This window comes from Vulpes vulpes, chromosome 8 (genome assembly GCF_048418805.1).
Source record: "Vulpes vulpes isolate BD-2025 chromosome 8, VulVul3, whole genome shotgun sequence".
In the NCBI taxonomy this organism is placed as follows: Eukaryota; Metazoa; Chordata; class Mammalia; order Carnivora; family Canidae; genus Vulpes; species Vulpes vulpes.
Genome location: NC_132787.1, coordinates 90,387,374 through 90,410,148, shown reverse-complemented (window position 1 = coordinate 90,410,148; position 22,775 = coordinate 90,387,374). Strand labels below are relative to the sequence as shown.

The following is a 22,775-nucleotide window of genomic DNA, read 5'->3' as shown; positions in this document are numbered from 1 at the left end:
GAAGAAACACCACAGACCCCTGGTTTTGTGAGACCTCATGCGCAGCAAAAAGTGTTTCAGAAAGACTACTGATCGATAAAGGGGGATTAGCTATTTCCTGTTAGGTTTTAGTTCCAGGTTCCCAATGATTTGGCCCCAAGTGAAGCAAGTTCAGTGAAAACACTGATATTTAACATCAGCATATATTTACTTGTGAATCTCTTCAAGCATAGCTTTGAGGTTTGATAAGAATCTCAATCTGTACAATATCCCTGCAATATAGAGCCAAGCAGTAGGATTCTTCTCAGTTGTGCAAAGACAACAGTCAGGGACAGTGCTCTGGTCTCCCGGTTACCATCCCCGGTATTGTGAAGTGTCTGTGAAAGGTGGCTCGGTTGTAGAAAACTACAAAAAGTAGCTGTAAAAGTAAAACGCAAACCTAATTGGTTAAATTCAGCTCCAATGAAATCGGGAAAGTTCACTGTGTTTAAGAGTAAGAGTCACGTCACCTTTTATGGAAACAAATGTAATCCATGAAGCTTGGAGAGAAAGTCTCCCCTTTACCTGTTATATTTTCCTCATCCTCTTCTTGCAGCGCTGGTTGAAAACAGGGGAGGACCCCATGAGGCTGTCAGTGGAGTGGGAACCGTAGCTGCTGTCTGAGTCATCAGGACTCTGAGGGATCCCAGCTTCACTCATCCCGGACATGGGCTCCTCGAAGACATCACTGCCCAGCACGCCATGCCCAGACACATTGCCTTCTTCACTCTCTTGGGGCTCCATTTTCACATGGGCCAGATTCCAAAGAGGGGAAGCATTTACCTCTGTGCCTGGCAATGGAAGAAAATACAACCAGTGGTAAGCCAAGGCTGGAACACAGCAGACAAATATTTCATCAGGGCAGATTCCTAGCCTTTGAGCTCAGTCTTCAGTCTGACTCTACTTGACTGGAGATTATGGTGGTCATCCTCTGTTCCTAAAACTACTGAGTTTTTTGTGTGTTTTTTTTTAAGTATTCTGAGTACTTTCCTTTCCATTTCCTCTCCTACTTTAACCCCACCTCACCCACCAGCCATTTCCCTTAAATCAAGGAAGTAAAACTATGTAGGTGGACAGATTCCCTGTCTCATGGCCCAAAGGCAGGCACAACCACAGGCTCTTAATCAGGTGTTAAGTTGCTTCTTTCCTTCCTTCCTTCCTTCTATAAGGCTGTCCTGTTTTCCTGCCTTTTGTTTGGGTCCCTGGTCCTCTCTCACAGTATGAAGTTAACGATTACTACAAAATGCTGGCAGCAGTTCTTAGACTGCTGAAGAGTGTCATGGCTCCTAAATCTGTAACAATTTCTCTTTGGTCCTCCTGTCTCTGTTCTAGCAAAGCTGTTCTGTGGTTATTACCTCTTTCATGGTGAAAGGCTCTCTGGCCAACACTAAAAAATGTGGCCTTGGGCGCCTGGGTGGCTCTTGGTTAAGTGTCTGACTTTGCTAGGTTATGATCTCAGGGTCCTGGGATCAAACTCAGCATCGGGCTCCCGGCTCAGTGGGGAGTCAACTTCTCCCTCTGCCCCTCCTCCCACTTGTGTGCATGTGTTCGCCCTCTCTCAAATAAAAGCTTAAAATGTTTTTAAAAATAATGTGGCCTGATTCTGTTTAGGATTTGTTACTTGTATCATTTGTGCATTGATGAAGTGACAATTTATATTTGAGTAGAACTGAGGATCGAAACTAATTTGCAATCTGACAGAAGGATCAAGTATCCTGGTTCCTAGGGTGATCACAGAGTCTGTCTGGAAAAGGCCAGCTGCGTCTGATTGGATAGCCCTATTTCAGTCCCTTTCTGGTCGAATCTTTTGGGGGTACTCTAGCAAGGAAGCCCAACTACTCAAACAGCTGAGCAATTAGCCTTCCTTCATCTGGGTGGAAGTTGTCTTACTGAGTACAAGCATCAGGAAAGGCAAATACAGCACACTAAGTACGGGATGAAGGGGACATCTGCCCACCCAGTTGGGTCAGCTAAATTAGCTCCAGTACTCAACAATAGAACACCTACTGCATCTGCACCCTAACTCGGAATTATTTTAAAGAATGCCTGTAAAGTTGTGCTAGTCCTCCCTTCACTAATTACAAAGAAGAATGTTGACATATCTAGATCAGTGAGGCTGTAATTGTTTTTAGGCTTTCCATTTTCTTGCCCACTCCCACTTGTTCCTCTCCTCTCCACAGTTTGATTCCAAAATGCCAGAAGTGCTGAGATTGGCAGATATCCCAGAATCAGAGTCAATTGTTTTCTTACTTGAAGCCTGTGGTGAAGCCTCAACTTCCAGGTTAGATGGGAAGCGCTCACTCTGAGCCCCGAGGACTCCCATGGGCAGTGACTGGTCTCCAGAAGCAAGGTCAGCCTCCAGTTCCTCACTGACAGGGAATGTGATGTCGCTCACAGGTTCTTCCTTGATCTTTACAGGTTTAGTGTCCTCTGTGGCCTTCTCAGGGTTGACAATCCTTTCATACTCCTCAGATAGTTGCTTACTAATCTGTTGGCAAGCAAGAGTCAATCTTCCAAAGAAATGTTAAAAGCAAAGTGGATGGTTAGCTTGTGGCATCGCACGTAAAACCAACATAATATGAATATGAATAAAGCAACCACTGCCAAAGGAAAGAACTGGTTTTTGTTTCATTGTTTTCAAAGAGATTTTTATTTACTTATTCATGAAAGACACACGCACAGAGAGGCAGAGACACAGGCAGAGGGAGAAGCAGGCGCCATGCAGGGAGCCCGACGCAGGACTCCATCCCGGGACTCCAGAATCACGTCCCGGGCCGAAGGCAGGTGATAAACCACTGAGCCACCCAGGGATCCCCTGATTTTTTGTTTTGTTTTGTTTTTTACTTTTTTTTGAGCACAGCAGACACATGGAAGGAACTTGTTGAAGGTGCTGAGTTTGCATTTGTAAATGAGAGAGACACAATGAAGAAAAGTTGTTTAGCGGAGTTTCTCGTTAATTAAAAGTTACATAAAGGTAAAAGAGACTTTGTTAAAGACAAATCAGAGTGGGGACAAAGATCACATTTTTGGCTGTAAAAACTAATACTTGAGATCTGTCCCCTAGGTGGATAATGAAGGGTATAGGAAATCTGGATCACTTAGCAAAGACTGTCAGGTGTTAAAAACCCCTAATCGTATTTTAGATTTGGGGAAACCAAAACAATGAACAAGTGACTTGCTTAAGGCCACAGGGTTTGAAGAGATTAGGTAGTTCTGGCTGCAACCAAAAATGGTATCTCTATCCCTTCTTCTGCCCTTGGGCAGTATCACTTCATTCTGTTTGGTTTTGCTTTTTATAGCACTTAATGCCACCTGAAATTGATCACTATTTATTTACTTGTTTTTGTTTCTCTCTGAAGAATGCACGCTCAAGGGACTTACCTTATTTTTATTTATTTATTTATTTTTATTTATTTTTTTGGGGGGGGGGACTTACCTTATTAACTACTGCTGTCTCCCATAGTGCCTGACTCACAAAAGGCACTCCATAAATATTTACTGAATAAAGCATGCTAACCACATTCTCTCAGACTCCATATTCCTGTCTATAATGTTTTTCCAGCAGAAGTGTTATCAAAAAATGTGGCCGCTCATTGACTAAAGGAGGCCCCAGGGTCTGGCCAGGTCAGTGATGAAGTCAAGAAAACACAGCTAGGGCCATGAGGAGAGCAGGTCAAGTCCACTCTATTCCAAGCCCCTGTGCTCTGTTCCCTAGGGCAAGTATGGGATCCTGCTGAACACCCCTAGATTACCCCCAGTTCTCACAGGGTGACCTCACCTGTAGCATGTAACTGTGATAGTCCTTGATTCGGTGCTGCCAGAACTTCTGGAGGGAGAGCACACTGCCAATGCCCACTTCATGGAATACTTGCTCCATAACGTCAGGGAAAGGAGTCTGCCCCAGCCGGGCTTCCCGATCCACAGCGAAGCGCAGCAACTTGGTGAATTTAAGGCAATATTCATGTGCCACATCAGTAAGGGTCTCCAGGACACTTTCATTAGCACACTCAAAGCCTGCATGGGCCAGGATTGTGGCCACTGCCTGGTAGAGAAGCTGCCGGCAGGAGTGCCAGCTGAGTTCAGTCACCGGTTCCCCTTTCCCGCTGAAAGGGGAGACATGGCAGTGTTATTAGTGCTCTTGCAAAGGGCTGACCCATCCTGTCTCCCTAGGAGTTTTACAATTTTAGTCAAACCACTGGCCCAGCTTTCTAGGGGAATTCTATGCAGTTACAGAGCCCGGCTTATCTTGCTGCTACACAGGGCATGTCTCAACAAACCACGATCATATCTCTGAGCTCCTCCAATTACATAAAAGTCTTAACAGACAATACATGTCTACAATAAACAATATAACAGTATCAGGTGAATATGAAGTTTCCTTTTATCAACTGCTCAGTTTTGACTACTTTCAGGATGTAAAAAAGTTTATAGGTCAGGCACTGTTCAAGAGTGCTCTAATTATTTCACCACATAGCTAGCTTCCTCATACGCTGGATGATACACGGAGTTTCAGAAATTCAGTCCCAATTAGGAGATTCTTATACAACTACAACAGACCATTTGTAAAACTGGACAAGCAACTCAGTTTCATAAACGCAATTTAAAATGTATACAGTTTACAAAGCATTTTTATCCTATCCTGTGCAAAGTGGGTAGTAGATCCATATTTTGATTCCCATTTGGCTGCAGGTTTCAGAGGTTGAGGTTCAGAGGTGCAGACCTGCCGGAAGTTGTTTCGATATTATCAGAAGGTGGAGCTTCTGATTTCAGATCCCATGTTCTTCATAATACACCATTTCACTCCTAATCACTGCTGTATAAATCTTAATCTAAGAAATAACTTCAAAAAGGTCTCTGACCTCCTAAAAATAACTTTTAACAAATTTCTCATCATTTACCTGTCTCCTGAAAATTCCTATCTTCTGCCTCCCTCTGACAAATAAGTAAATGGATAAAATCAGGTATAGAAAATTTCTTGGGCAGCCCAGGTGGCTCAGCAGTTTAGTGCCTGCCTTCAGCTCAGCGCCTGACCTGGGGACCCGGGATCGAGTCCCACGTCGGGCTCCCTGCATGGAGCCTGCTTCTCCCTCTGCCTGTGTCTCTGCCTCTCTCTGTCTCTCTCTCTCTCTCTGTGTGCATGTCCCTCATGAATAAATAAATAAAACCTTTAAAAAAAATTTCTTTTCCCTGGTCCATACTTGGCATGTGTCACTATGTGCTGTACAAGAGGGCTAGAGGAGCTGTGTACCCACTTTACTATTATCTGCTCAGAAGCAATTACTGCAGTCCACATAATAGTTGGAAAGCAAGAAAACCAACTGCCAAATAACTTTCCAAAGACTATTTATTTGAGAGTGTGTGCGAGCAAGTGGGGGGTTGGGGGGTGCAGAGGGGGAGGGAGAAAGAACCTTAAGCAGGCTCTGCACTGAGTAGGGAGCCCAACATGGGGCTCATCTCAAAACCCTGAGATGATGATCTGAGCTGAAACCAAGAGTCAGACACTTAACTGACTGAGCCACCCAGGTGACCCCCAAATAACTGTTCATTTACTATTTCCACCATCATTTCCTATGGCCAGACTCCAAAAGCTAAAAGGGCCAAAAGCAAAAGGCCTCAGAAATGCCTAATAAACAGCTAAACCACTATTGCTTTATTTGAGGAACACATGGACTTACTTCAAAGGAAGATAATTCTTTCAGCACCCCATAGCTGACGCAAATTATTTTTGCTAAACGTTTCTTAAATATGTATAAAACAAACTAGTATAAACTTCTGATGTTAACAGCTCTTCTTAATTAAAATTAGAAGTTTGAGATTGGAAGGACAAACATGGTTGAAATAACTATACTACCCAAAGCAATCTAAGCAGTTAATGCAACCCCCATCAAAATACCACATGCATTTTTTCACAGAGCTAGAGCAGGGGTGCCTGGGTGGCCCAGTGGGTTAAACATCTGCCTTCAGCTCAGGTCATGATCCTGGGGTCCTGGGATCAAGTTCCGACATCAGGCTCTGCTCAGCTGGGAGCCTGCTTGTCCCTCCCCCTCTGCTCCAAGCTCCCCTTGGTCATGCCCTCTCTCTCATTCTCTGTCAAGTAAATAAATAAAATCTTGAAAGAAAAGAAAAAGAGCAAACAATCCTAAAATTTGTATGGAAATACAAAAGACTTCAGATAGCCAAAGCAAGCTTAAAAAAGAAAAGCAAAGCTGGAGGAATCACAATTCCAGACTTTGAGTTATATTACAAAGCTGTAGTGAGCAAGACAGTATTGTGCTGGCACAAAAAATGGATGCATAGATCAATAGATTAGAAAACCCAGAAACGGACCCACAACTATGATCAGCTAAACTTGGACAAAGCAGGAAAGAATATCCATTGGAAAAGAGACAGTCTCTTCAACAACTGGTGTTGGGAAAACTGGACAACAATATGCAAAAGAAGGAAACTAGACCACACTCTTACACCATACACAGAAATAAATTCAACATGGATGAAAGACCTAAATGTGAGACAGGAAACCATCAAAATCCCAGAGAAGAACACAGGCAGCAACTTCTTCGACAGTGGCCATAGCAACTTCTTATTAGATATATCCCCTGAGGCAAGGGAAACAAAATAAAAAATAAACCATTGGGACTTCATCAAGTTAAAAAGCTTCTTCACTGTGGAGGAAACAACCAAACTAAAAGGCAGTCTTTGGAATGGGAGACGATATTTGCAAATGATATTTCCGATAAAGGGTTAGTATCCATCCAAAATCTATAAAGGACTTCTAAAACTCAACACCCAAAAAACCAAATAATTCAGTTAAAAAATGGACAGGAGACATGAATAGACATTTTTCCAAAGAAGACATACAGATAGCTAACAAACACGTGAAAAGATGCTCAACATCACTCATCATCGGGGAAATACAAATCAAAACTACAATGAGATACAGATCACACCTGCCAGAGTGGCTAAAATTAACAACACAGGAAACATGGTGGAGACATGTGAAGAAAGGGGAACCCTCTTACACTGTTGGTGGGAATATAAACTGGCGCAGCCACTCTGGAAACAGTATGGAGATTCCTCAGAAAGCTAGAAAGAGAATTGCCTTACAATTGTGCTACTAGGTATTTACCCAAAGAATGCAAAAATGTTGATTCGAAGGGATACATGCATCTCCATGTTTACAGCAACATTATCAATAATAGCCAAATTACTGAGAGAGCCAAATGTCCAATGACTGACAAATGGATAAAGAAGATGTGATATATATTTATATATGTACGTATATACACACAGTGGAATATTAGACATAAAAATGAATGAAATCTTGCCTTTGCAATGGCATGGATTGAACTAGAGAGTATTTTGCTAAGTGAAATAAGACAGAGAAAGACCAATACCGTATTTCACTCATATGTGGAATTTAAGAAACCTAACAGATGAACATAGGGGAAAAAAAGGAAAGAGGCAAAGCATAAAACAGACTCTTAACTATAGAGAAGAAACTGTTGCTGAAGGGGAAGCAGGCGAAGGGATGAGTTAAACAGACGACGGGTATTAAGGAGGACACTTGTGATGAGCAGTGGGTATTGAATGTTTAGTGATGATTCACTAAATCCTACACCTAAAACTAACATTACACTGTATGTTAACTGGAATTTAAGTAAAAACTTGAAAAAAATTAGAAAGTTTGATGCAAAACTACAAAATTCTAAAAAACAGCATCAATTTAATATGATGGCAATATTCTTAAAACTAAATTGCCTTCAAAATGTAAATATGGTACTGATCACTACAGAGCAAGTTTTTTGAAGCTGTATCTATATGAACATGTGAGATGCATGTAATGATAGTTACCCCGACCTTTCTAACAATTCCAAGGACTTCAGAACCTTCAATTATACAGTGTGCACCAGGACATCATTTGGTCAACTGGAACTGCAACCCTTACATAGTAATAAGTCCATTTCTGTTCTTTTCTCACTACTTTGGGGCAATTAAAATAGTAGTAACTATTATCAATAACAGATGAAATTAAGTGGTATACAATATTACTTACATGTATTTTTTCCAAATATATTTAACCTTCAATCTAATCTTGAGCAAATAATCAGCAAATCCAGTGAGTGGGACATTCTACATCTAAATGACCTGAACTCTTAAAGATTAGTATCCTGTGTTTTAAAAAAGGATAAAAACGCTATTTTTTTTTTTTTTAAGATTTTTGTTTATTAATGAGAGACACAGAGAGAGAGAGGCAGAGACACAGGCAGAGGGAGAAGCAGGCTCCATGCAGGGAACCTGACACCGGATTAGACTCGATCCAGGGTCTCCAGGATCATGCTCTGGGCTGAAGGCGGTGCTAAACCGCTGAGCCACCCAGGAAGGGCCGCCCAGGAAGCTCTTCTGGTTTAAAATTCATTAAATAGGGGTGCCTGGGTGGCTCAGTTGGTTGAGTGTTTCACCCGTGGTTTCAGCTCAGGTCATCATCTCAGGATCTCAGGAAGGAGGTCCGAGTCAGGCTCTGCACTCAGCAGGGAGTCTGTTCTGGGATTCTCTCTCCCACTTCCTCTACCTTCTCCTGCTCACATGCTTTCTCCAACAAAAACAAAAACAAAAACAAGACACTAAACAGCTAAATGAAATTCATTTTTAGGTTCTGGATTAGAGGAAAATTTATTTATAAAGGATATTTTGGAGAAATCTGAATACGGACTTAATAATTGATATTATTTAATTAGTGTTCAATTATTTTGGTGTGATATTGGTATTGGGGTTATGTAGGAAATTTTCTTTATTCTTAGGTTAAAGTGAACAATTTAGGGTGGAAGAATACTTAAGAATTAAGGGGTGAAATACTGAGATATGTGCAACTTTAAAATATTTGGCAAAGACTGTACGTGTATATATTTACAGTTGTTATGCATTTATTTATGTGTGTATGTGTGGGTATACATGCTTATACACATGTGAGAGAAAATAGATGTGGCAAAATGTTAACAACTGGTGAATCCTGGTAAAGAGTATTTAGCCATTTCTTGTACTATTATTTAAATTTTTCTTTGGTCTGACAAATTTCAAAATGAAAAATAATTTTTTGGCACCAGATGCAAACTTACACACTGAAATGCAGTAGTAGCATTATATCATAAGGCAGTCGTTTAGAGGATATGGAGCAGGGCTTCTCAAACTTAAATACACGTATGAATCTTCTGGAGATCTTGTTAAAATGAAGAATTTTTTTTTTAAGATTTTATTTATTTATTCATGAGAGACAGAGAGGCAGAGACACAAGCAGAGGGAGAAGCAGGCTCCCTCTGGGGAGCCCAATGTGGGACTCGATCCCAGGACCCCGGGATCATTACCTGAGCAAAAGCAGATGCTCAACCACTGAGCCACCCAGACGTCCCTAAAATGAAGATTCTGATTCAGGAGGCTGGGTAGGGCCTGAGACTCTGAATTCGTAATAGGTTCCCAGGTGATGTTGATGCTCCTAGTCTGAGACCAGATTTTGAGTAGCAAGGATCAAGAACATTTTTATATGACTTCTAAAGTGATGTTATCACAATGAAAATATAGCTGGACCCTTGAACAACATAGGGGTTAGGGGCACCAACTCCCTGTGCAGCTGAAAATCCACAAACAGCTCTGACTCCCCAAACTTAATGATTAACAGCCAACTTTTTTTTAAAAGCGTATTTTACCTTATTTTTTTAGTTATCTCTATACTCGATATGGAGCTTGAACTCATGACCCCGAGATTAAGATTTCACGTGCTCTTCTGTCTGAAACAGCCTGGCACCCCAATGATTTATACTAGCCTACTATTGACTGGAAGCCTTAGTGATGATATATAAAGTTGATTAACACTTCTTCTGTATGTTTATATGTATTATATACTGTATTCTTACAATAAGTCAGCTAGAAAAAAGAAAATCGTAAGGAAAATCCATTTCTAGTACTGTACTGTAAAAACATCCACATGTAAGTGGACCCACACAACTTAAACTCATGTGGTTCAAGGGTCAACTGTACACAACTTAAAAATTCTTGTATAGAACTTATGGATTCCTAATAATATGAGAGTAAATCCATGAATCTCAACTTGAGGATACTAACCTAAACCCATAATATGCATTTTAAATCAAACAGAAAGACTAAACTCTGAGGACTGAGGCCATGGCTTCTTTAATATACTAGTGCAGTATCTTGCTCCTAGTAAAATGTTTGGCATGTAATAGGCACTCAGTAAATATTTGTTACCTCAAAAGTAAAAGATACAGACTCCGGATATGGAAGATCAGGATTCAAGTCTTAGACTTCCTTCCAATTACCTGAGCAACTTTGGCCATGTCGATTACTCTTATACTCAGTTTCCTCATGGAATTAGGACTGCATGCTTAACAGTGCTGTTGTGAAGACTTTTTGGAAAAAAGAAATAGCAAAGCCTTGTCTTACCGATAAAAGTCACTCTCTGGGTCACTGTGCCGGATCTGGAATGGTGCATTGGGATTCTTACAATCCATAGGCAGGAGGTCATCAGGAAGAGGAGGTGACCCAGGGCAAGAGGGAAGAGGTTCACTCTCTTCGGTCTTTACACCTTCTGTCTGTTGCTGACTCTGGGCCTGAGCTGTGGCTATGAGATTGCGCAGACGTCGGTTGTGCTGGATCAGCTGAATAGTATGGATGGTGAGGCTGCATGGCTCTGAGGGGATGTCCAACATTGTAGGGGGCTTGGGCTTGTTGGCTGAGGGCTGGTGCAGTGGTGGGTCATGGACTTCCACTAGACGGAACTCCCGTGGGAGCAAATCAAAAGAACTTCTGTTGGTCTGGCTTGATGAGATGGGTATCTCTCCCCAGTATCTCAACATTTTGGAATAAGAAAGGAAGAACCTTGTAGATAAATGTAGTAGTGACCTAAAAGCAGTGTTTGTAAATCTCTACGTTAGAGGCTTCTATAGTAAAAAAAAGTGAAGTCTAGCCAGTTATTTATATAGAAAGTAGGCTGTTCAAGACCACTCAGAAAATGTCAATGTCAGCAACACTGTAGGACCAAAGACGTTCTCCCTGAAGAAATTAAGAGAAACATAACTGTTAGATGCCATTCATCACAGTCACATACAATGACAATTCCTACTGGACTGAACCACAGGTGGAATTTGGGTCATTAGTAGACTAAAAGCTGCAATGGTATTGGGAGGGCTAGTGTCCATGTTTTCAATATTACCCCACTAACTCATTACGAGAACTACCATCATGCTCAATCCTGAACAATCTGCAAGGCAAGATCCTCAAATGAGACCTGGAGTATTTCTCAGGGTATCTCGACACATCCGCCCTGAATCAGTAGGAGAAAGGGGTGGGGTGGGGGGTAGAGTTAAAGATAGGAAGAGGGGGTTCTTACTATGTGTGTCAAACACAGGCAACCTTTTCCCTGGTCCCGATGAAAAAAATCTATTGACCAGTAATCTAAATGGCCTTACGCATTCAACCTCTGACATATATACAGAAGAATCTCAGTGATTTCTGCTGCCTCCTAATTGGTATCCCTTACTTCAGTATCTCCCTGTATCTAATCTATGCTCCAGTGCTGCTAGACTTCATCTTTTTAAAACTCACATCTAACAACTTCTCTTTGCTTACTGGAAAAAGTCAGCCAGGAAGACTCCTGTCTTGGAGCTACCATTCATCAAAATCTGCAATCTGACTTAACCCACCTTTCCGGAGTCGTTGCCCATATGTCTCTTCAAGGTCAACAAACGTTTATCAAATGCCAGGCATTATGGAAGAAGACAAGCACCACTGCAAGATCCCTGACCTGAGGTGAGGGAGAGAAATATATAAACAGAACATTTCAATATGAAAGTGTATGGTAAGGGCTGTTCTAGAGACACAGACCTGGTGCAGTGAAAGCACAAAGAAGGAGCTTCCTGGAGGAAATTTCCACCCTGGTTCTAACCGCATCATTACTATTCAGTTTCTTGAGCATGTCATGTATTTGCAGTTGACCCTTTAAGTTGTGATCTCCGCCAGAAATGCCCCTCCACGCACTACATCCCTGGCAGACTTATATTCGATTTAAGTAGAGTTTATAAGGATAGTATTTAAGTATAGTTTAGGTCACCAGTCTCCTCGCCTCCCCAGGAAATCTCCCTTCCTTATATTCTCACAGCACTTCTCATGTCTTCACCACAGCATTTATACCTGGATTGAAACTAAGACTTATCTCAGTCGAGTTTATCCTTCCACCTACCCCCATGATCTTTGTAGTGCCTGGCGCACAGTATATTTGGCATTTATTGAGTGCTTACCATGTGCCAGGCTTTGTCTTTACTGTTTAATTCAATCTCCACATCTATCCCATTTTTCAGAGGCGGAAGCTGAGGCCCACCGTCTTGCCCAACGTGACAAATGTCGGAGGGAGAAAATCAAGACAGGCTCCAGAGCCTGCGCCCCTAACCACTACACTATGCAGTCTCAATAACTGGCTTCCGAAAAAACAAAATGAACAAAGAAATGGATCAACGAAAGGACCACACAGAACAAAATAAAACCTTGATTTCACCGAAAAGAACACGAAGAGTAAGTTCAAAGAAAGCCCCGGTCCTCGGCAGCTCCCAGTCAGGGTGAGGAGGCGCAAGAGCCTGGAGTCATTGATGCCGCGGCGGCTGGGAGACGAGGAGGTCTGGGCCTAGACCGTGGCACGGAAGCGCGACTATTCACTGCCGCGTCACGGGAGCTGGGCTGGAAGGCTGCAGACTCGGGAAGGCCTGAGGCGAGGGTCGCCAGGCCCGCGACAGCTGGCTAGGTGATGGGTGGTCCTAGGCTGTCGGAAGCGCTTCTCCTCACGCAGGATATGCCACAGGAAGCTATTACGACAGGTTGCACCCTCTAAAGATGTCCCCATTTTCACAGCACCTCGGTCTCCTTTTACTGTTTTTTCCTTCCCGTGATGTTGCCCTCTTCGTAACGTTGTGTGTGGGTGGTGAAGGAGCAACTCCGCCATCGCTGCCCAGAGAAGCCGCTGGGAGCTGAGAGAGAGAGAGAGAGGAGAGGGAGAGAGGAGAGGAGAGAGGAACTTAGAGACTGCGGGGGTAGGTTTCCCAGGAACAGATTTCGAGAGTGCACCCGCCCGAGGATGGCTGATAGTCCCTCTCAGTCCGAGCCGCTGGCTTTGCAAGAGCTCAGTGATGACTTCAAGAAACCAACCCTGCCGGTGCCCGCGGTTGTGCGGGGCAAAGCTCCGGCCACCAGTCCTTCGAACCCTGAGGAGGTAAAGAAGGAAAGGCCCACGGCGCTGCCAGAGTCCGACCCCGGGGAGCCCGACGTCCCGCCAGTCCAGCCCGACAGCGGGGACACCAGGAGTCCACCGACGGAGCAGCCGCGGCCCCCCTCAGCGGCTCCTTCAGCTGGCGGCCCGGCCCGGGCTCCCCCTTACCGGGAGCCGCCGTGGGGCGGCCCGCCTCGGCCCCCTACAGCCTAGAGACGCTCAAGGGCGGCACCATCCTTGGCGCCCGTAGCTTGAAAGGGACGAGTTGCTGCCTCTTCGGGAGGCTGTCTAGCTGCGACGTGTGCCTGGAGCACCCTTCGGTGTCCCGGTACCACGCCGTGCTGCAGCACAGGGCGGCCGGCCTCGAAGGAGAATGCGACGGCCAAGGGCCGGGCTTCTACCTGTACGATCTGGGAAGCACCCACGGCACTTTTCTTAACAAAACCCGCATCCCACCCCGCACCTATCGTCGCGTCCACGTCGGGCACGTCCTTCGCTTTGGAGGCAGCAGCCGGCTCTTTCTTCTTCAGGTAAGTAGAACCAGGTAATGCTGAAATCTCTGGAGTGCACGGGCTGGGTTCCAGAGTTGCTTACGCTTTCTGTGAAGAAGCAGGTTCTCCCCGTCCCCGAGGACAAAGCGGGGGAATCTGGCTCCTCTGCAGACACGTGTCCCCGTTGCCATATTTCTGAAAGTGACTCCAACACTCCTGAACTCTGAAAGAATTCTTTCGCTTGGTTCATCAGGGACCAGAGGAAGACCGAGAGGCAGAATCCGAGCTGACGGTAACGCAACTGAAGGAGTTGCGCAAGCAGCAGCAAATGATGTTGGAGAAGAAGATGTTAGGAGAAGACTCGGATGAGGAAGAAGTGGACACCACCGAAAGGAAGAGAAATACTAGTAGTCAAGATGATGAAATGGGCTGTACCTGGGGAATGGGTAAGAGATTAAAATTGCTGCCGGAACCTAATATTGTAAATTCATTACAAGTGGTATGTATATAGAGCAGTGATCTTGATTATATCACTGGAGGGGCTGGAACTACATTCAATCAAAAACCATGGAATGTTCAGTGTAGGATAGTACCTCATTTTTTTTGTACTTTATGTATGTAAATTCCCTGAAATGTGAAATGGCTGATCAGAGAAAGCTTGTCCCTTGACCAGAAGAATAAATGGAATTTTCTATAATGCCAGGCAGTTTGGAGGATGGGTATTTAGGAACTAGGAATATAAAAAGATCATCTTAATGTATTGTTGGGAAGATTGGATAAATATGATGAAATTACTTCGTAAGTGTAAAACAATAGCTAGAAACCCTAAGTATGCTAAAGTAAGGGTTTAGAGAAGGGAGTAATCACTGAGGACTTAGACGTGCACTGTCCAATATAGTTGCCATTACCCATATGTGGTTATTGGACACTTGAAGTATGACTAGTCCAAACTGACTTGTACTATAAACCTAAAATACACACTAGATTTAAAGGCTTACTGTGAAAAAATAATGTAAAATATTCGTATTATTTTTATATTGATTACATGGTAATAGTTTTACCTGATTTCCCCCACCCATTTTTTTTTTTTAAGATTTCATTTATTTATTCATTCGAGATACACACACAGAGAGAGAGAGAGAGAGAGAGAGGTAGAGGCACAGGCAGAGAGAGAAGCAGGTTCCATGCAGGGAGCCCGACACAGGATCCGACCCCAGGTCCCCAGGACAACGCCCGGGGCTGAAGGCAGCACCAAACTGCTGAGCCACCCAGACTGCCCTGATTCCCCTTTTTATTTTTTTATTTTTTTATAATGCAAGTTTATTTATTTATTTATTTTTTTAATGATAGTCACAAAGGGGGGGGGGGTGCAGAGACACAGGCAGAGGGAGAAGCAGACTCCATGCACCGGGAGCCCGACATGGGATTCGATCCCGGGTCTCCAGGATCGCGCCCTGGGCCAAAGGCAGGCACTAAACCGCTGCTCCACCTAGGGATCCCTGATTCCCCTTTTTAATGTGGCTATTAGAAAATAAAAAAGTTTTTTTTTAAATTTTTATTTATTTATGATAGTCACACAAAGAGAGAGAGAGAGAGAGGGAGGCAGAGACATTGGCAGAGGGAGATGCAGGCTCCACGCAAGGAGCCCAACGTGGGACTCGATCCCGGGACTCCGGGATCACACCCTGGGCTGAAGGCAGGGGCCAAACCGCTGAGCCACCCATATTGATTACATGTAATAACTTTACCTGATTCCCCCCCCCCCTTTTTTTTTAAAGATTTATTTATTTATTCACTAGAGACACAGAGAGAGAGAGAGAGAGAGAGAGAGGCAGAGAGGGAAGCAGGCTCCATGCACGGAGCCGGACACAGGATCCGACCCGGGGCCCCAGGACCTTGCCCGGGGCTGAAGGCGGCACCAACCACTGAGCCACCCAGGCTGCCCTGATTCTCCTTTTTAATGTGGCTACTAGAAACTGAAAAAGTTTTTTTAAAGATTGTATTTATTTAGAGAGAGAACAGGTGTGAGCCGGGGGAGGGGCAGAGGCAGAGAGAGAGAGGGAGAAGAAGAAACAGTATCTCAAGCAGACTCTGCACTGAGTGTGGAACCGGACAAAGGGCTCAACCCTGTGGTTCACAACCCTGAGATCATGATCTGAGCTGAAATGAAGAGTTGGATCCTTAACCACCTGAGCTACTCAGGCACCCTGAAGATAAAAATTGCATGTATGGCTTTCATATTGCTGTTGGGCAACACTGACTTAAAATTTGAGAATATTTTTAAGTTTACAAACAGATGTGTCTTGAGCTGGAACTTGAAGGAAAGGAAAATTAGCCCCTAGGAAGCTTAGTATTGAGAGTGGTTTTCAGGGCAGAGATTGATGATTTAAAATTTGTTTGTTTGTTTGTTTGTTTTAATGATTTTACTTATTTATTTATGAGAGAACAGAGAGAGAGGCAGAGACACGGGCAGAGGGAAAAGCAGACTCCACGCAGGGAACCCAATGCAGGACTTGATCCTGGACCCAGGGATCATGCCCTGAGGCAAAGGCAGCCGCTCAAGTGCTGAGCCACCCAGGCATCCGTTTTTAAAATATTTTGTGGGGATCCCTGGGTGGCGCAGCGGTTTAGCGCCTGCCTTTGGTCCAGGGCGCGATCCTGGAGACCCGGGATCGAATCCCACGTCGGGCTCCCGGTGCATGGAGCCTGCTTCTCCCTCTGCGTATGTCTCTGCCTCTCTCTCTCTCTCTGTGACTATCATAAATAAATAAAAATTAAAAAAAAAAATAAAATTAAATTAAAATATTTTGTGTTAATGATAGTGGTGTAAATGGTTATCTAATGGTTAGTGACATAAATGATATAACTCAGATTTGATTGCTCTCTTTCCCGCTGGACAGTCTGTGTACTGCATACCAGCTAGCTTCATTCTGGTTGGTCGATTTTCCGTGCTCTTTGTTTTTCTCTTTTAGCCAAATGAGCCACAATATCTTTTTCTTTTTTTCAGTTTTTATTTAAATTCCTGTTAGTAGAGACACCTGGGTGGCTCAGCGGTTGAGCGTTGGCCTTTGGCTCAAGGCATGATCCTGGAGTCCCGGAATCAAGGACCGCATCAGGCTTCCTGCATGGAGCCTGCTTCTCCCTCTGCCTGTGTCTCTGCCTCTCTCTGTATGTCTCTCATGAAAAAAAAAATTAAAAAATAAATTCATTCATTCATTCATTTCATTCATTCATTCATTCATTCCCGTCAGTTAATCTAGTGTCATATAAATTTCAGGTGTACAGTATAGTGATTCAGCACTTCGAGGCAACACCCTGTGTTCATCACAGCAAGTGCACTCCTTCATCCCCATCACCTGTTTAACCCATCCCCCACCTACCTCCCCTCTGGTGACCATCAGTTTGTTCTCTATAGTTAAAAGTCTGTTTCTTGATTTGTCTCTCTTCTCTCTCTTTTTTCCCTTTGCTTGTTTGTTTTGTTTCTTAAATTCCACATGAGTGAAATCATATGGTATTTATCTTTCTCTGATTGATTTACTTCACTTAGAATAATAGTCTCTAGCTCCATCCCCATCATTGCAAATGTACTTATACAGTACTCATGTCCTTGTCAATCCCTTGTTAAGTATTTTCAGTATACCCTCTGCAAGGGGGGTGTGTGACCTGCTATTTGTAGAATGCCAGAAAGAGGTAGAAATAGTGTTAGCCTGTTCCCTTGCCTGGCCAGGACCCAGTAATTAATCCTCTCAATTCCTTGTCTGGACTCCTGTTACAGTAATAGATGCAAAGCGCAGTAATAGATGTTATAAGAGCAAGAGATGAGGGCTAAGGACAGGTGGCGTTTATACTCACAGTACTATGTGTTTGTGCAGCGTTTTAGTTTTCAGTGTGCTTTCACATACCTTATCTTATTCACCCAGGAGATGACTGTGGCCAAGTAGGAAATGCCCTCATCACCAATCAGACCTGAATTTAGGTCCTGATTCTGCATCTCATAAACTTATAAACTTATTCAAATTACTTTACTTTTTTTTTTTTTTTAAAGATTTGTTTATTTATTTGAGAGAGGGAGCGAGAGAGAAAAGAGTGAGAATCAGCAGTGGGAGGAGGGGCAGAGGGAGAAGAAATGTCCAGCAGAGTCCCTGCTGAATGTGGAGCCCAGCACAGGGCTTGATCCCACGGCCTTGAGATCATGACCTGAGCCAAAATCAAGAGTCAGATGCTTAACTGATGAGCCACCCAGGCCCTCAAGTTACTTTATTTCTAACCACTAATTTCCACATATGTAAAAATGGGGATAGAAAATCGAATTTCATTAGGTTGTTATAATTGTTAAATTGAATTAATTTTCAACAAACATGTATTGATCAGTAACAATGTATCAGCCATTATCAAAAAGATTGGGGCTCTGGAGCAGAATAAGACACTATCTTTGCTCCCAAGAGGCCTTTGGTTTCATGGAACGAATCCCAGGACTTTCACTCCTCCTATCAGGTACCTGGAGAGCAGAAGGAAAGTTCTGATATGCGCAAAACCCTTCTGTGGGAGAACTCAGAGAAGATATCTGTGTACCTAGGGATCAAAACCACAAATATGTGACACCACCAGGCTTGCCTGGGACTACCCTAACATCTAAACTCTGGGCTGCTGAAACAAATTACGTCTGTATTTGGGCCTCTCTTTTTTGATCCCTGGATTCCCACGTGACAATAGGGCCCTACTCACCCTGTTGCTCTACCCTCCTCTAATTTCCGTTACCCCCGTATGTGTGCCCTATTTAGAAGTTCCAGCATGAGCTAAGCACCAAGTGGATTCTGAATACTGTGAGCACAGGGGCCCATGTGCTTCTTGGGAAGATCCTCCAAAACCACATGTTGGACCTCCACATTGGCAACTCTAAGCTCTTCTGGCGGGCGCTGGCCATGCTGCAGGTAGGCCATGATGGGTCGGGGCTGTGTGGGGCTGTGTTGGGCTTGGTCTCATGCCTAGACTGCCACAGAGATAAGGGGACACGTGGGGCTAAGGGCTGACTTTTCTCCTGCACCTCCATTTCCTCCCATCAGGCTCATCCTTCACTCTAGGGAGCGTATGTGCATGCATGGGTAAATGTCTGAGATTATAACTATCAGACAAGATTATTTCAGTTACAAGTATGCGACAGAACTCTAATTCATACTGGTTTAAGCTAAACAAGGCAAATGACCGGCCCATGTAACTGAAGTCTCAGGGGAGCTAGATCCAGATACTCAAAGCAATGTGCTCCAGAATGTCAGCCCTTTACTTTCCTCTGTGTCCCTCTCATTCTCAGGCAGGTTTTCTCCAGTAGGTGGCATAACTGGCCGCCAGCAGTGCCAGCCTAGCATCCCACCAAGGTAGCAACCCAAGTGGAAGGAGAGTTTATCTGTCCCTGTGATTCCCACGAATGCCTGGCAGGAAGGGCTCTTGCTGGCTTGTCTTGGGTCACATGCCATTCCTGAGCCAGTCACTATTCTCCAGGGGAAAGCAGCTCTCTACCCAGGCCTGGCTCATGTGCTCTCCCCATGGGATGGCACTGGAGGAATAGGGTGGGAAGGGAGCCTCAGTCAAACAGCATGGCCCAGAACGGCAGAGCCGTAGTTCCCCAGAGGAAGATCAAGGTGCTGGTACTAGGAGGACGAGGAATGGCTGCTGAGCAGAGAGCACCACAGATGGTCAGGAAAGGAGGGTTGCAAGGTTTAGCAAGTAAAAATGCAAGACACCAGTTCAATTTGAATTTCAGATAAATAAAGGATTTTTTTTTAAGTATAAGTAATGCTGGCGCAATAGTTGAGGCATACTAATGCTATATTTTTCATTATTCATTTGAAATTCCTATTTTGCTGTATTTTTATTTGCTAAGTCTCAGAACTCTACATAAAGGGAATCAGTCAATCAATGAGCATTTAGTGAACACCCACCGCATCCCTAAAACAACCTTCTCAAATGAGTAGAACCAACCAACCAGGAAAAGAAAAGTGGGGATCCCTGGGTGGCGCAGAGGTTTGGCGCCTGCCTTTGGCCCAGGGCACGATCCTGGAGACCCGGGATCGAGTCCCACATCGGGCTCCCAGTGCATAGAGCCTGCTTCTCCCTCTGCCTGTGTCTCTGCCTCTCTCTCTCTCTCTCTCTCTCTCTCTCTCTCTCTCTCTGTCTCTCTATCATAAATAAATAAAAATTAAAAAAAAATTAAAATATTAAAAAGAAAAGAAAAGAAAAGAAAGCGCTTTATGTTTTTTTAGTTCCTGGGGTTGGTGTGTTTAGGGGAAATCAGAGATAGGTATGATCCAGTCTTTGCCATTCCAGAGTGGCTCATCTAGTGGAGGAGAGACTAAACCTACATTGAAAAAAGAACAATGAAGTATCTAACTGTATGATCCTTGCCAAAGTCCAGTAGAATTTCAAGGAACGTCCAGTCCAAATGTACTAGTGCAAAACAGAAGCCACCAGGGCTGCCCTCTGTTTCTTTTTAATTCCTCCTCTTTCTCTCTCTCTCTGTCTCCATCTCTCTCTCTCTCTCTCTTTTTAAAGATTTTGTTATTTATTTGAGAGAGAGAGAGAGAGCATGAGCTGGCGGAAGAGGCAGAGGCAGATGGAGAGGGAGAGGCAGACTCCCCACTGAGTGGTGAGCCTGATGCAGGACTGGATCCCAGGACATGAGCTGGATGCAGATGCCCAAGCAACTGAGCCACCTAGGCACCCCTCACCTGTTTCTTTTTTAATGCAGCACTTAGAAAATCTTAAATTACATATGTGGCTCACATAATATTTCTGTTGGGCAGTGCTGAGCTAGCAGAGGGGAAGGGTGGTGACAAAATAGGATCAGCTTTGGCAGGTGAGCAGTCTTGGCAGAGGTGTAAAAGATGGATGGGGTTAAGGAAGAAACCAGGAGGGGCTGCTGGCAATTTGGCTGAAAGTATGACCAATTTGCTATTAATCCCCCAGTTTGGGTTGCTTGGGTGGCTCACTGGTAGCATCTGCCTTTGGTTTAGGGCGTGATCCCAGGGTCCCAGGATCGAGTCCCACATTAGGCTTCCTGCACAGAGCCTGCTTCTCCCTCTGCCTATGTCTCCGCTTTTCTCTCTGTATCTCTCATGAATAAATAAATACATAAAATCTTTAAAAAATCCTTCAGTTTAACCTAGCCAATCAAAACCCACCACTAACCCTTTTTCTTCACACCTGGGGACTGTGAGTTTGGGATCACCTATAGGGACCAATTCTCTACAGCCTCCATGGCCAGTCTTCAGGATCCCATGCACCTATCCCATCTCCCACTTCTTTCTCCTCCTCAACTCCATTCTCCACTCCCCCTGGCTTCCTAGCCTAGCACTGACCTTCCCACTTCTTCCACAGCGGTTCTCTGGACAGCCCAAGGCTCGGTGCATCGAGACCCTCCTCCAGGTGATCCACTTCCCCCAGCCACTGTCGGATGATATTCGGGCTTCTTCGATCTCCATCCACATCCAGACTGCACACGAGAAGGAACAGGTATCCTGCCGGCAGCTTGTCATTCAGCAAACATTTAGCGAGTCCTTTGCGTGTAGGAGAAATTCTGCTTGGTACTGGGTTTATAAGGCTCAGTGACATTCTTGCAAGAAGCTCCCTGTTCCTGAGGGAGACGTGATTGTGACAGGAGGCACAGACATGTGGGAATGGCGTCAGAGGGGTGCAGAAATGGAGCCTTCAGTTCTGTTTAGGAGGGGAGTCAAGAAAGGGGGAAAGGGGCCTTCGAACTGGGTCTTAAAGATGAATAGGAGTTTTCGGGTCCGGGTGAAGGCTTCTCTCTGTTCTTAACCCACCTCACTACAATTTCTGGTGTTGGTAACTCTCTTCTATCCTAGCGTCCAACCTAATGGCTTCTGACTCCCACACGCTACACTCTGGCTCATCCAGGGTTCCTTCCCCATGGCCTCACTCTCTCCTGCTTCAGGTGTCCCAGCCTCTTCCCCACAGGTGATCCCCATAGCCCTGCTGAGCCTCCTGTTCCGGTGTTCCATCCCTGAGGCGCAGGTGCACCTGGCTGCGGCTCCGTCTGTCTGTGAGGCTGTCAGGAGCGCCCTCACCAGGCCAGGGCGCAAGCGCAGCGTGGACCCCTTGGAAGCACTAGAGCCTGCCCTGCTGTGAACTGGTGTGAACTGGTGTTTCTGGGCGGTGAAGCCCTCGGAGGCACGTTGGCCTAGCAGCACGTGTGGTGCCCAGTCCCCGTGCCACCCACAGCCCAGGATGGGGAGAAAGAGCCTCTCTATCTTGGGGAAGGTCTTAGCAGTCTCCACTGTTACTGGCATGTTCTGACTTCAGAAATAAAGTGAAATGCCTTGTTTTGGAAAGTTAACCTTCCTCACTCAGTAGATCACAATCAATAAACTAGAGGTGGGAGAAGATGAGTGGCATGGTTGGTCCCAACAACTGGTTTGTTTCTTTACTCCTCCCTCCGTCCCCACCAAGCCCATTTCACTGGCCACTGATCCAGACCTTATTCCAGCTTCTCCGTATCCTCATCTCCAATAGCTAGGTTCATGTGTGTGCGCACCTGCACAGAATCACACAAACAAGGAGAGCGGGGAACATAGATAATTCCAGAGGAAGAGGGAAAAACTTGTGTCCCCAACATAGGACACCCAGAAAAAGAATCCCAATTAGGCTGGACAGTTTCCTTTTCAGTAGAATGAAAACTACATCTAGGGGTTAGACCCTGCCCGAGCGTGTAAGGGGAACATAAGGAACTCTGGGGTGCTGAACAGCCTTTGGTGGTGAGACGCGACAAACACTCCGAAGCCCCTGACTGGGGGTGCCTGGGTGGCTGAGTCAGTTATGTGTCTGCCTTCAGCTCAGGTCATGATCCTGGGGTCCTGGATCGAGCCCTGGGTCAGGCTCCCTGCTCAGCGAGGAGTCAGCTTCTCCCTCTTCCTCTGCTCTCCCCCACTCCTGCTCATGCTCTCTCTCTCCTCTCTCTCGAAGAAATAAATACAATCTAAAAGAAATAA

The 22,775-nt window shown here is 44.7% G+C and overlaps 1 protein-coding gene and 1 pseudogene across 13 annotated transcripts in view; one reads left to right on the top strand and one right to left on the bottom strand.

The window, feature by feature from the left end:
* The window catches only part of LOC140600073 (STAGA complex 65 subunit gamma), a 29,778-nt gene extending 16,718 nt beyond the window's left edge, over positions 1-13,060 (bottom strand). For 3 of the 13 annotated variants that reach the window (XM_072767964.1, XM_072767971.1, XM_072767969.1), the window contains exons 1-6: positions 12,578-13,060; positions 11,730-11,830; positions 10,471-11,079; positions 3,797-4,121; positions 2,269-2,506; positions 544-809 (exon numbers count right to left, since the gene is read on the bottom strand). In XM_072767964.1, the coding sequence (XP_072624065.1) occupies positions 547-809; positions 2,269-2,506; positions 3,797-4,121; positions 10,471-10,883 (1,239 nt within the window). In that variant the 5' untranslated portion in view covers positions 10,884-11,079; positions 11,730-11,830; positions 12,578-13,060 and the 3' untranslated portion in view covers positions 544-546. Of the gene's footprint in view, positions 1-168; positions 810-2,268; positions 2,507-3,796; positions 4,122-10,470; positions 11,080-11,729; positions 11,831-12,323 lie in introns of those variants that run through there. The other 10 variants (XM_072767967.1, XM_072767974.1, XM_072767973.1 and 7 more) reach the window with 6 other exon arrangements.
* A 49-nt stretch (positions 13,061-13,109) lies between these two features.
* On the top strand, positions 13,110-22,123 carry LOC140593723 (kanadaptin-like; annotated as a pseudogene).
* The last annotated feature ends 652 nt before the right edge of the window (positions 22,124-22,775 follow it).